This window comes from Aythya marila (genome assembly GCF_965140915.1).
Source record: "Aythya marila genome assembly, chromosome: 21".
In the NCBI taxonomy this organism is placed as follows: Eukaryota; Metazoa; Chordata; class Aves; order Anseriformes; family Anatidae; genus Aythya; species Aythya marila.
In genome coordinates this window covers 5,490,583-5,506,172 of record NC_139062.1, presented here as the reverse complement: position 1 = coordinate 5,506,172, position 15,590 = coordinate 5,490,583, and the positions used below count along the sequence as shown (strand labels likewise).

General features: G+C 35.5%; 1 protein-coding gene across 3 annotated transcripts in view; it reads right to left on the bottom strand.

Moving 5' to 3' along the window:
- Nucleotides 1-15,590, bottom strand: part of VPS13D (vacuolar protein sorting 13 homolog D) — a 103,746-nt gene that overhangs the window by 59,107 nt on the left and 29,049 nt on the right. Inside the window, exons 26-41 of one of the 3 annotated variants that reach the window (XM_082777161.1) lie at nucleotides 15,218-15,440; nucleotides 14,546-14,756; nucleotides 14,239-14,410; nucleotides 13,133-13,245; nucleotides 12,366-12,575; nucleotides 10,271-10,536; nucleotides 9,984-10,117; nucleotides 8,643-8,798; nucleotides 8,051-8,273; nucleotides 7,088-7,162; nucleotides 6,184-6,390; nucleotides 5,652-5,741; nucleotides 4,619-4,759; nucleotides 3,330-3,452; nucleotides 2,597-2,671; nucleotides 194-299 (exon numbers count right to left, since the gene is read on the bottom strand). In XM_082777161.1, coding sequence (XP_082633287.1) covers nucleotides 194-299; nucleotides 2,597-2,671; nucleotides 3,330-3,452; nucleotides 4,619-4,759; nucleotides 5,652-5,741; nucleotides 6,184-6,390; nucleotides 7,088-7,162; nucleotides 8,051-8,273; nucleotides 8,643-8,798; nucleotides 9,984-10,117; nucleotides 10,271-10,536; nucleotides 12,366-12,575; nucleotides 13,133-13,245; nucleotides 14,239-14,410; nucleotides 14,546-14,756; nucleotides 15,218-15,440 — 2,525 coding nt within the window. The remainder of the gene's footprint in view (nucleotides 1-193; nucleotides 300-2,596; nucleotides 2,672-3,329; nucleotides 3,453-4,618; nucleotides 4,760-5,651; nucleotides 5,742-6,183; nucleotides 6,391-7,087; nucleotides 7,163-8,050; nucleotides 8,274-8,642; nucleotides 8,799-9,983; nucleotides 10,118-10,270; nucleotides 10,537-12,365; nucleotides 12,576-13,132; nucleotides 13,246-14,238; nucleotides 14,411-14,545; nucleotides 14,757-15,217; nucleotides 15,441-15,590) is intronic. The other 2 variants (XM_082777162.1, XM_082777163.1) reach the window with 2 other exon arrangements.

The window sequence follows — 15,590 nt, the reverse complement described above, 5'->3', positions numbered from 1 at the left end:
TCTCTCAGGTCTCTTGAAAAAATTATTATTAATGCCACCTCACTGTTAAAGAAAAGGCTCTTAACTAAGATAGACTGGGAGTTGTAAAGGATTCCCTACAAGAAAACAAGATAACTGAAAACAATAGTGTTTGGCTCACATCCCAAGGAAGCCAGACAAGTATTGTCAAAGTGACCCCACAACAGCTTCTTACCGGGTAGGTGTTGTAGTCAGGGTAGCAAACCACAGAGTGCATCCAGTATGATTTCTTAGAGCAAATGGGACAAATGGCTGTCTACGTTTTGGGGTCTTCATCTCAGCTGTAAAACGGAATACAGACTTGTCTAAATATTTATGAGAAAAATATTCATCAGATGCTGATACAGGATGACACAATGACTGGAGAACCACAACCTACATGAACTCTGGAAAAGTAATCTAAGGAACAGATTACTAAAATCGTTTAAAATTGTATTAGCTACTACAGAAATAGTACAGAAAATCTTCCCCTGCATTAATTGTTTTCCTTAGTCATATAATTATATAAAAAATCAATAAAAACATAATAGGAATTGAGCTTAATCTACTTGTTCTTTTGTTTCTTCATATCAAACTTCTCTGATAACCAACACGCAGACAACTCAACTAAACCCCCCCCATCATAATAAGTAACTTTTCACGTGCATCTAAACAGTCATAAAATATTAAACCCATATTCATTAATACTTCAGTAATACTTAAGTAAGAAGTTCAACTTTTTTCAAGTATGCATTACTAACAAGCACAACTTCCATACTGTAGATTCCATACTGTAGAACATCAAGTCTGTGAAAATACTTACTGTGTTTGGAGTTAAAAGGAAAAAAAAAAAAAGAAAAAAGAGAAGAACAACAAAACCTGCCAAATCCCAGTAACTACTTAGAAATGAAGATATATGGCTGCTCCCTAAATGCATACACCTTTCTGTATGTGAGAAGCTGAAAGAAGGCAGACACATTAAATCAGCTGGTCAAAGACAGAAATTAAATATTTCACAGGGTTTATCTGCATTCACTCCAAAGGAGGACTGATATCAAGTTCAAGCATGCCATGCTCTGAGACCAGCTCTTTCCAAGGCAGCATGCATCTAACCAAGAATAAATTAAGCACAAGTTTACAATGGCAAGAAGGGGGAATAGAAACAAGTAGGTAAGTTTTTGAAGGCATTACTGATGATCACATACAACTCTCTTCCAAACGAATGACAATATTTTTACATTGGAGCCATGAATCTGATCTCTCTGAACCTCACAGAGAAATTTTCTTACAGTTAAATGCTACAAACACTGATTTCTTTAAAATGAAAACTCTGTCTTTTGCCAAACGCAAACTAAAGCCAAAAATCTTTTTGGTGTAGAGCTTGATTTAATACAATTTTCTGGCTAGCTCAGGTTCTACAAAATCACAGACCAGAAGCCATATGAACTTCTACTCAGGTATTTAATTCTTTGGCTATTTTTTTTTTTTTTTGAGACATTTAAAAAAAATAATTTTGTGGACTGTGGCTTGATTTTTTGAAAGATACATAAATTTTGTAACTTGAGACTAATGCCTGAAAACAAAGTATTTATAATCAAAAGGATTTTTTTCATAATTCATTTAGTCATTTCCCTGAGTTGCAACACTAAAAGCGAGTAACAAATATTTTCCCCACAGAAAAATCTTCCTGAAAAACACCTCAGAAAAATAAATCTATCATTTTACATTATCATGTGTGTGTGTGTACGCATGTGTTTTTTTTTGTGGTGTTTTTTTTGGGGGGATAGTGGGGTAGGAGTGGGAGGGAAGGATGGCACTGTTGTTTGTTTTTTGGCTTAAACATCAACAAACTGCAAGCACTCAAGAGACAAATATTTGTAAGGGGTAGTCTAAATTTTGCCACAGGTTAATAAAAAGCTTTTTCTCCCACTTATACCATTTATCCAGTTCATACAACGTGAACTTATTTATCCAGTATGCTGTTTTGTCTTCCACAATGCCACAGATTTTAAAAAATAGTAATAATAATAATATAAAAAAAAAGTCTTCAAACTGGATGGCTTTCCCTAAAGCTAGTAGTGTCAAATATAAAACAAATTAAAAGGTCATCTATGAGGAATGTTCTTTCCTAAGGCTCACTGAAAACAGATTAAGTTCCTACTGAAGCTATCCCAAAGTTTTAAGTACCTAAACACACATGCTCATTCAAGCAAATGTATAATAAACAGACTGTTAGATGTATTTAGAATATGACATTTAAATACTGTGATTGTATTAAGCTGGTTTTAATCTCATTATTTTGTCTCACTAAAAAATAAGACACTGAGTATCCATATAACCTTCCCCAGAAGGCACTCTTCCCATACACAGTTCCCATACTTCTCCCTTCTTTCCTGAAGGGCCCTGAGAAGACTGTGAAGCGATACACATGATGAAACGCTAAGTTAAGTAGCTTAAAAACAGTTAACTGTTTTGTTTTTTGTTTTCCTTTTAAAATATAGAGGCCAGTCTACTGGCGAGTTACTCATACAACACAGTATTTACTGTACAGGAGTTTTCAAAGAAAAAAAGCTTTTAATCTCTCTCTGCTATACAGTACCTCTAGCATAGATTTGATGCTCTAGATTAGTCAAACTGGCTGTACTCCTAGTTCTAAGGTAGACAAGAGGAAGGCCTGGCAGACAGGAAAGACAAAGTTAGGAGGTAAGAAAAAACACACAAATGCAGGTAATCTCTTCCTCATCATGCATCAGGAAGATAGGCACAGTCAGCATCATTCAATAAGTGTATGAGTCTATCTATTTGCTTACACTAGACTGGCATTTGAGTTCCTAAAACTTCTTTCAGAAATAACATTGGGAGAAGAGAATTTGAAAAGGGCTTCCACATATCATGTGCTCTTCCTTAGAAAGCTGTTAATTGGGTTATCTTCATTTTTATGATAGCCTCAGACACACATTCTCATTTATATCTCAATCATGTTAGAAGCAAACATGTGTTTGGCTGGGAAGGATGGTGGAAGTTTGCCTTGTATCATATAAAAAAAAAATCTCTGAACTGCACACACAAGACTTTTTTTTTTTTTAATAAATCAAGATAGTCACTCATTAACTGAGAAAGTGTGATTAAGAAAGGGAAGTAGAACTAGCAGGTTTTGTTATTAAAGAATGGAAGACAACTGAACAGAAAATGTAGTTCATCTTTTCTGCCAGATACTTCTAACAATTCATTTTATACTATGAAGACCAAATACTTATGTTTGTAATACATTAGACAAATGACCGTGCATGTCAGGACTGTTTCAAACAAAGTGTGATTAATGAGTATCATACTCTGCCCAAAACATGGTGAATCCACCGAAGAGCCCATGCAGTCTTCTGAACTGATTGCATTTACTTCTTTGTCCTGTTTACAGTAATCTTCCATCCATGACTGTTTGGTACTTGTGTACTGTTCTAGAGGAATATAAACATACAAAATAAATAACTGCAAGGTGGCCTTAAGTAAAGTAGCTGAAAAGTAAGTTAAATTCATAAAGCTAAAGTTGGTCCACTTTAACAGCAACGTTAAAGGAATTTCACTGCTTTTCCCATGTGCTTTTCTAACGTTTTATTTTTATTCCATCCCCACCTTCTTCAAACTTCCAGTGGAATTCTATTGTCTCAAGATACTCCACTGGCAACAAAAGAGGTCCCTCTGAGGAGGCAATTAAGCTTAGATGTTTTTGTGTCAGAAGCTGTCTCTATTCTTTCCCCCTTTTCTAAGATGTACGTGCCTATTCCTGCATAAATATGCAGACACAACAGAGTACTCTGGCACACTATTAATCATAAATTAGCCTACTGTTATAACTAGTAGTAAAAAGCATCATGGGAATTCTTAGGAATCACTGAGTGAAGACTTCTCCTCCCACCTCGTTCTCTCTTTCTGACAACCCCACAGACCTTGCTGAAGAAACAAATGAGTATTCAAAGAACAAGGAAGGCTCTTCTGTTTCATCTGCCTGCTCAGCCTTTTACATTTCTAATTATGACCATCAAACTACACAGATTTGCATGCAGAATAAGCAATAATATTTCTGGATAACATACACAGTCATAGCCCCATGACACAGCAACTTCCATGAAGTTTGAGTTAATAATGAACAAAACATTTTGATTTCCTGAGGTGGGAACTGACAACTCCAGTTTTCAGAAAACGCAGAACTGAAATAAGCAGCTCCCCACTATGTCTGTCAATGTACTGAAAATTGATGAGCTTACCAAAGTATTTTTAAGCAGTGTAAAGTATGGAAAGCTTTAGATGAAAGCCTGTTTCTGATTAAAGATAAATTTCAAGTAACATATGAATTTGATAGAATTCATATGACCAGTGAAAGAATTCCTACTAACCTCTAAAATATGTAGCTCATGTCTTTACACTTTCACAGTATCTGACAAAATGCAGGCTGCCTAAATGTACACCTGTGTACAATATCATCTGAAGTACCTAGGGACTTGTGCCAAGTCTCCTTCTCTCTGTCTATGGGACACCAGCAAGAGTCAATTAGAAATACCTATCATTTTAGGAAAGTGCAAATTAAGACTAGATAGAGATGCTCTCAGGGAATATTCCTAGATACCTATGAAAACAGAGGTAATGTTTATATCCAAACGGTGTTCAGCCTGAATTTCCAGCTTCAGTCGGGAAGGGTGGAGGCGGGTTGATGCATGCTGTTGCCAGGAAACTGAGCATGGCCACGGCTCAATAAATGGTTCCCAGCCTGCAACCAAACAGAAAACGACACATACATTACATGTTTGAAGGCCACATTGGAATGCTGTTTACATACCTAAGTGTTTAATAATACAGCTTCAATAATGAGCTCCCTTACTTTCTATCTGTGCTCAAGATGAACTTGTATGCCTACAGATTTAATTTGCTAACTAATACAAAGTTGCTCCAGCTCCTCTATTTGAACCAGAGTATACTATTATGTAGAGACTTGCAGAAATATCTTAATTCTGAGAAAAGTATTAAATGGAAATCAGTTTTATACTGGAACAAACTCTGAAATAGCTGTTAAAAATACTACATGTTTTCAAATATTAAAAAAACCACCTTGATATTGACAGAATTCCTGAGGTCATTACCATCAACTTTGTAACAGAAAACTTCAGTTTTCAATTCAGAGAAAAAAGACAACTAGGTTAGTTTCGTCAGTGGCTGGCCTGTACTGAGGCATAACTTGCTTTTTTGTAACTAGAATATAAATTACAATTGGTAATTCATCGTCTTCATCCTAATCGTTTCTTTCATGTCCTATTCCATCCTAAAATGGATAATGAATGCTTCAAAGCAATTACGCATTAGAAAAAGATAAGTAAATACAGAGACAGGTAGTTACGTAACTACATAAAAAGGTTATCCAGAAACACAATAATTACAAGCAAACTTCAGTCTAATTTTTGTAACAGCAACCTCTCTGCTTTCCACACCCTTCCATCAGTTATCAAATTAGGGTATCTTGTTCAGGACCACACATATACACAAACACACACACTCAGTCTTTCACATTATGATATATGTAATTCATGTTGGGTGAATTTCATGCTCCTGTTGTACACAAGATTGTATTCCTAAACCTAAATAAAGAAACCCTCAGTATTTTATACCTGAAAGCTCACGGTTATAATAGTCTCCGGAGAGGGTAAAATGAGCTTTGACTTCAGGGTTGGCTCTCAAATTTTGGAGAAAATTCAAACCTGCCAAAAAAAGTGAATGTTATGCAAAACAAGTGTGATCAAGTTTCTCAAACCAGTGAAGCATTAATAAGCAATGGGAAGATGTGTCTCTTAAATTGAAATGGTACAAAAAGCATACCAAAATACTCCAAATTGTTTTCTTTTCACTCAAGAAGCAAGCTATTTTTATTGAAGCAGAAATATGTTTAATCAAATAAAGTACTTTAAAAAAAGTATAGTGACAGCATATCCATATGATTTTCTTCAGTGATTATTTTAAGCAGAACCTGGATTTTTAGCAATAACTTCTAAGCATTATTACTACACAAATAAAAAGTAACACCACTACAGTTTCTTAAGCATAATAGATTGCTTGTGATAGGCATTAATAGATACAGGTAAGAAACATATGCAGTAACTGACAGTAATTTTATGCAACTCACTTAGCAAAACAGATACTCACGTGAAAATGTTAACTCAGCAAGAGGAACATCACAGTCCATGCAGTCATCAATAAAGCAAATACATATACTTTCTGCTTTTATTTCCACTCCAGAGATGAACTGAAAAGGCACAATCCCCCGGGTATCTTGACCAGAGGAAGTCAGGGAAAGTGATTGCAAAGGTTCAGCATTCTTAAATAACCAACTTGCTGCTTTTTTTAAGTCACCTTAGACAAAACCAAACAAGTACATTTCATTGAGAATGTAGTTGATGATGTAAAAAACATATGGAAACAAATTAATTCCCTTTCCCTTAGAAAGGGTAGCAAAACATTAACAGTATTTTCAGTGTGTTCTATTCAATAACATATATGGCAAGATTATAAATATAAGTGTTCTCTAAGAATAAGAATTGTTTGACATTTGCAAACCAAGTTGAAACATAATATGAACCTATATTAAATGCTACGAGTGCCTATAAAGAAGGTGGGAAACATCCAATGCTGAAGAAAAAGAATCCAGTAACAATCTTGCTACATATTGCATGTAGAAATATGTAAAATACACGATTCAACAGGGGGAGACTACTTGCTCCAAAGAATACTTGCTCTAAAGATAAAGTGATGGATAAGATCACCATAAGAAATATGGTATACACCATAAAAAACAACCACCACCACCATCCACCCACCCAAACGGCCCACACATGACGTTTCAAAAGCAAAGAAGAATCTTTGCAGGGTGGCTTTTAGGCAACAGATAAATGAGAATACTTAAGAAGAGGTCAACACAGAGAAAATTTCAGTAATTGCAGGCCAAAGTAAAGAAGAGAGGGAAATCCTGCCTGTCCATCAGCTACCTTACAACCTGAAAGTTAGATAACATGAACAATCTGAAAGTCCAACTAAAACTATTTGAGGTTACCTTGGCAAGCCAGAAGAGCATGACGACAATCTTCCATATTGAATCCCAATTCCTGAAGGCGAGCCAGCTGTATCTCTGTAATTAAGCAGTTAAATACAAATCCATGTCAGTTATCTACTTAACTTGTTTTAATTTCTGAAACTATATAAATATATACCTGTCTGAAAAAAGCATTTTCTGTGTTTCATTTAAGATTGCAGCTGTAGAAAGAGCATAAGATTCAGTGCTGCTTTTACAAAAAAAAAAATGCAACTCCCAAAAATCCTGTGCGTACGTGTACATCTATTATGAACTATTTTTATCTTCCTGCAGAAAGTTAACATACTCCCATAGATTTCAGTTGGGAATAAGATAATTTTTTTTTTTTGTACACCAAATCCTTCATCTGGAACACAATTCATCACTTATTTTGAACAAAAACAATTCATTATTTATTTTGAACAAAACATGTGACTCAAGAACATAGTAGCAGGGAAGGAAACCTTTTTCACTGGTGTGTATTTATTCATTGTCAGGCAGCACCCACATGCAATTTTTAATTTGCAAAAAAGCAGTGTCACCAAAACAGAATAATATGTTGCTGGACATGAAGAGATAGTTGGGTTATGATTATTATGACAGTTTCCATTTCATTACCAGTTAAATAAGTATGAAGAGGTAGCACCTCACCCCTGTTAAGTATTTTCTAAGTACTTCATCATGATGATGTATGATGACAACCGACACTTCTAAAATTTTCTGTAAAGCAATCTGTCATACTAAAAGCAGAAAAGAAACAACAAAACATTCTACTATTTTTTATAGTATCGTCAGTATAATGTTATCTTCAGACAATTCAAATCGATGAAATGAAGGCTTTTTCACAATGAAGATATCTTCTGTGTTAAGTACGTAGTCTAGCTTTACACTGCTGAAACCTTCCTTAGAAAAGAAACGACTTCACTCCAGTGGTTAAGAACGTACCAACAAGAGGATCCAAAACACGTTTGGGAATCTCTCTATTTTCATTTGTGAAGCAAGAAGTTTCATTCACCAGTGATGAACCAGTGTTAGTCGTACTTTCAGCAGTCGATACAGTTGAGTCAGGCACAGCTGCACTGGTCTGTTGAGGAATTGATTTAGCGATTGCCAAGAAGAGTTGAACATCATTGTAGGACAGTCTGATATCCAGTGCTTGCAACTGAATCTAAATGGGAAAGAAAAAAAAAAGACAGTTACCCCTTTCTATACATTTCTCTTGCCTACTTCAGATAATAACAAATCTTCTTTGAAAGAAAGACAAAATTTAATATTAAAATCTGATGGAAATTCTGTTTTAAAGCTCCAGTAATAAAATTATTAAACTTCTATTATTACCTACTAATTATCAAGAGCATAAGTAGTGGGGCAGTACAGTGGGGAGTGGTACAGTAAATGTTTTGCTTTTGTATAATGGGAAAAACACGTCTTCTACAGTTGAAATTATTCATTGGATTCTTGCGTATGAAAAATCAGTATAAGATTACAATCACGTATCCTATACTGCATACAGTCTTATTCAGTCCTTTAATATTACCTCCAGAATAGGAGGAAAATCACCACTGTTGAAAGCATCCAACAGTCCTGAACCACGTGGGTAGGAAGGATTCTCAAGAAGTTCCACGTGAATTTGTACTGGATCAATAATTGACAGTGCAGTCTCTTGTTCATTTCCTAAACGGCATGAAAAAACCTATGAATTAAAAATAATGTAAAAGAATTAGAATATTAGAGCACAAGCCTGGCAATGGCCTTGAAATCATAGACTAACTCTCAACCACAAAACAATATGAACTATAACCAAATTGTTCTCTACAGACAATTCCTTTGTAAACTTTAAGGCAGCAGAGATTCCAAAATCTTTCCAGACAACTTCTGCCAGTGCCCCACTATGCTCTAAATTCAGGAAAAAAGATTCTGATATCCAACCAAATAGTTCCATTATTGCTGGGATAATTCCACTACCCCTCCCATCACAAATATGGGAAGTGTTTTGTTCTTTGGTCTACAACGGTCATTTAAAATTTATCGCATTTCTGCACAGCCTTCTTTTTCCAGACAAATTCTTTTAAACCTGATGTATTAGGTACTCCTCAGCTCTCAGTGTTCTTGCTGCTTTCCTCTCAATTGTTCATAGCTTCTTCAAATCTGTTCACCCAGGACTGGCCACAGCAGACAAGCTGTGGTCCTACTTTGCTGAACAGGATTCAGGATCACTTTGTATACTCAAAACTCCTAATCAAAAAAGATCCCTACTCACATATATTCCAATGGCACAATACTGCTTGTTCACCTCAAATCAATTATGAGTACAACCTGCAGGCCTTTACTGAACACATTGGCTTCTGCCTATCCAGTTATGCCCCAAATTAATTTGACAGTTTATGGTTGATTATTAGCTAGCAATATTTTGGGACGAGGGGGAATGGACTAAAGTTGTGCCAGGGGAGTTTTAGGTTGGATGTTAGGAAGAACTTCTCTACCGAAAGGATTGTGAGACACTGGAATGGGCTGCCCAGGGAAGTGGTGGAGTCACCATCCCTAGTGGTCTTTAAAAGACGTTTAGATGTAGAGTTCAGGGATATGGTTTAGTGGAGGACTGTTAGTGTTAGGTCAGAGGTTGGACTTGATGATCTTGAGGTCTCTTCCAACCTGGAAATTTTGTGCGATTCTGTGAGATTATAGCCAAGTGTTTTGGTGTCTTAGCGCAAAAATATACAAATTCATTTTTAAAACTGCTGTAGAATAACAGCACCTGATGGAAATTAACACACTAAAAATGATCTTTAGACTATTTCTGTAGAATATGTATTTCAAGCATCTTCTCAATTTCATCTAATTTTAGATATTTTAAAAAAGCAAGGTTATTTCTACTTACCTCAATGCCAAACAAACTTCCAGAGAAAGGACGATCTAACAACTTGGGCTTGTAAGTGAGAACAGTAGTTCCCTTCAAAATAATTGCATTGGTATCAAAACAAGACACGTCTTCAACAACCACAAATTCCGTTCCTGAACAAAACAGAATGTTTAATAATAAACAACAGCAGTTGAAATACCATTAAAGTACTTTAAGCATTTCTAGCAGGATTCTTTATTGTCTGCCTTTTACAGGTCCTGTTTGTACCTATCACATGGCTTTTAAACAGAAAAGATCCCATTTACCTGTCACATTAACCTTAACTTCCAGTTGTTTTTCTGTAGACACATGCAGTGATGAACGTTTTGTAACTACTCCACTTTTCACTGTTTTTGGAACTACAGTTGTTTCACTGCTGTAAGTGCGTTGCCGGGAAGGAAGGGGATTTTCCCGCTTTTTGGTATCTCCAGGAGTATATAAAAAGTCGTGAACAAGTAACAGCCAGTCAAATATTAGAAATACACGAAGATTGTTCAGTACAACTGTAAAACTAGAGGAATCCTTAGTAGACCTATTAAAAAACAGACAGAGAAGCATACTTTAGAATTTTACATTTTGGTTATATTTAAAATTATGTTGAGAATAGAGTTTTTACTTGCCAGACAGTATTACTACTCTGTGGAGCTTTACGGGGGTACATGTAATTTACAGAATGTCTGGCCTTCAAAAAATCTATTTTTAAGCAGACTGAAATTCATCAAGTTGTTGTACACACAGAAACCCAACATATCTTAAATTATACAAAACTTTGACAGCTTCTAAATTGTAATGATACAAAAGGTAAATTTAAAATCTATGTAACAAGCAATTAGATTATAAAAGCTCCTTTTATACATTTGCATTATTAATTTGCAATAACTCAGGTTTTTTAAACTGAGACTATTACTACTTTACATCTGTTCAGTATCAAAGCTAACATGCTGTGCATGAAATTTAAAATTTAGACCTGGCTCCATGCCCCTTTGAAAGATCAGACATGCAATGTGTTTCCTCTCACACCCTGACAGCATTTTGTAGCACAGGAAGTTTCTTTGTCATTCAGAAGAAACGCTAGACTTCCTGAACTTTTAGCATCCCATTCTCAGTATCTGGTTAAGAAGGCTAAAACTGTTTGACTTCATGATCTGGAATACCAATTATGTTTGGTCATGCTAACTGGAAAATAATCTAAGAGCTTAAACTCCATGAAACAATTTTATATCCAACCTATTCTGGAATATAAAATCTCCAAAGAACTGTAATTCCTTTGTAAGAAGCAGCCTGCCTGTGCTGCTTCCAGCATTAAAATCCTTTAACTCTCCCTGGCTCTCCAGGATATTTCCAAAAGACACGAACCAGTATAATGCTATCTTGGAGCTCTGCAAAAGCTTACATCTAGTGCCAAGGATGCTCTCACCAATAAAAATCTAACACATGCTTATGTGGCTATAATTTAAAAGCGTAACACTTGGGAGGAAAATTCCATGAAACAACTGCTCATAAAACAGATTAGGCTATGCTGAGCAAACAAACCTCCAAACTAAGCAGATACTAGATCAATGATCATAGGAAAATCCAGAACATTTCAGTTGTTATTCCTTTGTTTTCATAATCCCACAGGATTTTAGTTTTATTCAAGTCAAAATCTTAAAGGCTAAATTTGCATTTAGAAAAACATCAAGTACTTAAAACCATCATGTATTCTCCAAATCTGTACAACAAATTTCTCTCAATTGCAGAGAGCTTCAGAACAAATATCTTCAGCATCTTCCATTGGTCTAAAGTAGTCTTTTTTTTTTTTTTTCTATGTTGCTGCTGTAACTGCTTCAAGGAGGCATCATATGAATATAAAACTGTTGGAAAGCTAAGTTTGGTCAGGGGGCCTGATCAAAAGTGAATGTAACACTTGTAGTCACCCACCTTCATCTTCATTTTTGTTAGTTAACATCCCTCAATACAACACTGTGACAATAAAGTTAAATGTTGACATTGTATTTTATATTATTTTTTTCAGTATTAAATTAGAACCAGTCATCCACTTTCTGATACTTTTAAGCATCCTAGGATATTTAGATGAGAAAAACAATGTGGGATAGGATACAGTAAAGCAAGCAGAAAGCGTTTTTTGAATGAAGTGTAATTGCTGTACTTATTCGATACTCTTGGAAAGAGATGTGTGACACCTACTGGAAAATTTGTGCAACATGTATTCATAATAATGAATATACAGTGATAGGCCATACTTAGCAAGTAGCTTTAAGCAATACTGATTTCAATAAACAAACAAAAACCACACACACACACAAACAAACAAACAACAAAAAAAAACAGCAACACTAAAAAAATCTCAGAACTACCAACCTGTAATGCAGTTCAATCTGGATTGCTCCCGGACTACTAGTATTCTTTGATGACTGAAAGATGCAATTGAACACATTGGGCGTGCCTGCAGCAGACTTTTGTCCAGCATACCGTGTGTCAAATGCCATCATGGAATGGGAAACTAAGTTTACAGACTTTGTTCTATTTGAAGAGCTTTCAAAAAGTAACTTAGATTTCTTAAAATCAAACCTAGTGGAATAAAAAGCAAAATTATACAATTAAAGATCTTGCAGCTCATTTTTATCCAGACGTCACTTGGTTTAGAGATATGCAAGGTATATTGCTAATATCTTTTTTAATCTATTTTCTGAAACAACTATAATCACATCTCATGCCACAGCGATGCAAATTGAATCTGTACTGTGCGTACTGCTTACCTCTGATACAGAACCTTCTGGATTGAAAAAAGAACAGTATAGACATGCTTCTGAAACAGCACAGTTAGTCAAGTATGCTCTTTCTATGTTGCTTCTGAAACAGCATAAACTTGACTGTGTTAGTCAAGTCAACTGATTTCTGAACTGTGATTTCAAGGACAGCTAGAAAGAGAGTACTTTTTGAACAGCGTCATTCTCTTTCATCCTTCAGAACAGCTGAAACTCTCAATTAGGACTAAACTTAAGAAATGCTATTTTGTTAAATTATGGAATCATAAATTCATGTATTACCTTAATTCTCATCCTACAGTGTCTCAGATGAGCATAGTGTTTCAGATAATGTATTCAGTAACAAAAGAAAATTCATACCTAGCTAAAGAGCTGCATCCATCCTTTCCTTTTGGATCCATCAGTTCCAGACTCACATTAACCATGTCAATGAGGAAAGACATAGAAGTATACACTTCTCCACTCAGAACTGTCTGAAAGTGGTAAACAACAACATTCTTTTAAGAGCATCTGTTTACGTTTGATTCCTCAATTAAATTTTGTTACTTAGGACAAATGCAAACAGTTAGAGTGTCTTTCTCCTTCAAAGAGTTTCATTAACCATTGCTGTATCCTCCAACTTCAATAATGTCTATTAATCTTTTTCATATAAGTTTTGTAATTTCCTTGTTCTCAAACAAAATACTTCCCTTTTCTCATCCCCCCAAAATCAAACTGCTAATAACTCTTGCAGACAGTTTCAGGTGCCTTCTATTATTAAATGACTTGTGGTATCTGGAAATTTTAAAAATATTTTAGGTGAGAAGCCTGACATGAACAGCATATTCACATTAAGAGAACTCTACCCATTCTTGCCATAGTTCTTAAGAGAATACTAGATGTATCCTACTAATTTTTGCCTGCTGTGGTCACATAAAATACTGATTTTTGTTTCTAAAGAAAAGATTATAGCTGTGCAACATAAAGCTTGGAAGTCCCGTAAGATCAAGAGAAAACATGCCACTCAACAACTCTTCCCAGTAATAATAACACCTGATTATTTCCAGCTGCTGCCCACATTCATCCTGTGAGAATAGTATTTGACAACAGCTCTAGAAGATGGGCAATGCTTGGAAACCTGATCATCAACAAAAAAAAGAGTAGCTCTGCTGTAAAGCTTCTATTACTGAAATTCTTTCAGATTTGTAAGGTAAGGGGTTTTGACACAAAGTAATAAACATTCCATTTGATTTTTTAGTCACCTTCTAAGTCATTAAGAGTATCACAGACTCAATGGGAAAGGTATCATCTCTCTGCACTTGTTCAAGTCAAAAATCTCCAGTAGAAAAATCTTAAGTTTCTTATTGTACTGATAATATGCTGCAAGAGCAACTCAGCTTAAATACTTCAGAAGAAAAAAGAAAGCAGAGTTTTCACAAAATTGTTAACTTTTTTCCCCACCCAAGTATTTCCATAGTTCCTCTTACATGAATTCTTGGATCCTGCAAATCATAAGGTCGCATGAACTCTTCTATAGGCTCCCCAAGGTTATTCTCCAGCAAGCCACGTATCAGTTTATACTTAGGCAAATCCAGAGAACAATGGACTGATGAGAGATTGCCGTGTATCAATATGTCTGCAACTGCATGACTTAGCTCTCTACACCAAAGGAAAGAAATCCATGTTTTCAAGGTGCAATAACACAGCAGGGAATACTTTAAGATACATTAGAAGGCATGTAAAGCATTGCTTTCAGGCAGACAGCATAAAAAGATCCTGCTTAGATCAACTCACTTGTCTAAGTTTCTCTCTACTTGTAGCTTCAGTCTGAAAGGTTCTTTTAATAGGCTTCCTCCTGTCTGCCTCACAAAGTATGATGGAAAGCTCAAGTCTGCACTTGTATCTTCCACAGCCTTAGAATACTCTCTCGGGTATCTCTCCGCAGCAAATATGTCCATGTCCTGCAGATCAACCACAATGCAGTCTAAGAGGCAGATGTGATCCTCTGCAAGTGCACAGGAAATAACACATTAAACAAGAAAAAAAAAGAATCTGCAAAACTAATGCAACTTACCTAAAAAAAGAAATTTAGCTTCTCCTGGAAGTTATTTTGATTGTTTTTATGATTTTTATTCACACACCAATTTCCGTAACTATCTGATACCAAGCTTCTTCAGTGATAAATGTAAACTCTTTATTAGAGTTCACAATACTCCTTGTGTCTGTAATACACAACTTAAAACATACCCAAATCGCAGCACTGTTCTTCCAGAAACTGAACTAAAGTTCTGTAATCCTTTAAGCTGCAAAAAGCAACGTTTAAACTAAGAAGTTACTGATTTTACAGTCTACAGTCTTTAGACCCACAACCTTACATTAGTCACGAAAGATGTATGTCAAACTGTGCTGCATTATTTTACGCAGAAAAGCAAGAACTAAATTGCGTTTCTACCATTTAAAACATACCTGGGTTGTCAGGGTTTGGTACAACAGGTAATTTTGATTGTTGCCCTTGTTGCTTACTCAATGTGCTCAGCATAGGCTCACTCTTCAGCCTAGAAACATTTGCTCCTGATGACTTTTTCATGAACAACCCTTCTGTCACTACTTTTGATTCATCCGCACTTGCTGTTTTCTTCATGCTGTGTTTTGGGGTTCCCAAAGGAGATGAAAATTGAAATGAATCCTGCTAATGAAAGCAATTTTATAATTAACAATAGATTTTCACCTGACATACTAAGGACCCAATATACCAAGGTTCAAGCTACAGGAAGTCCTTGTCAAAAAAACTAAGTACTTTATTTGAATCACAGTATTTTTTTTTTACCACTGTAGAAAG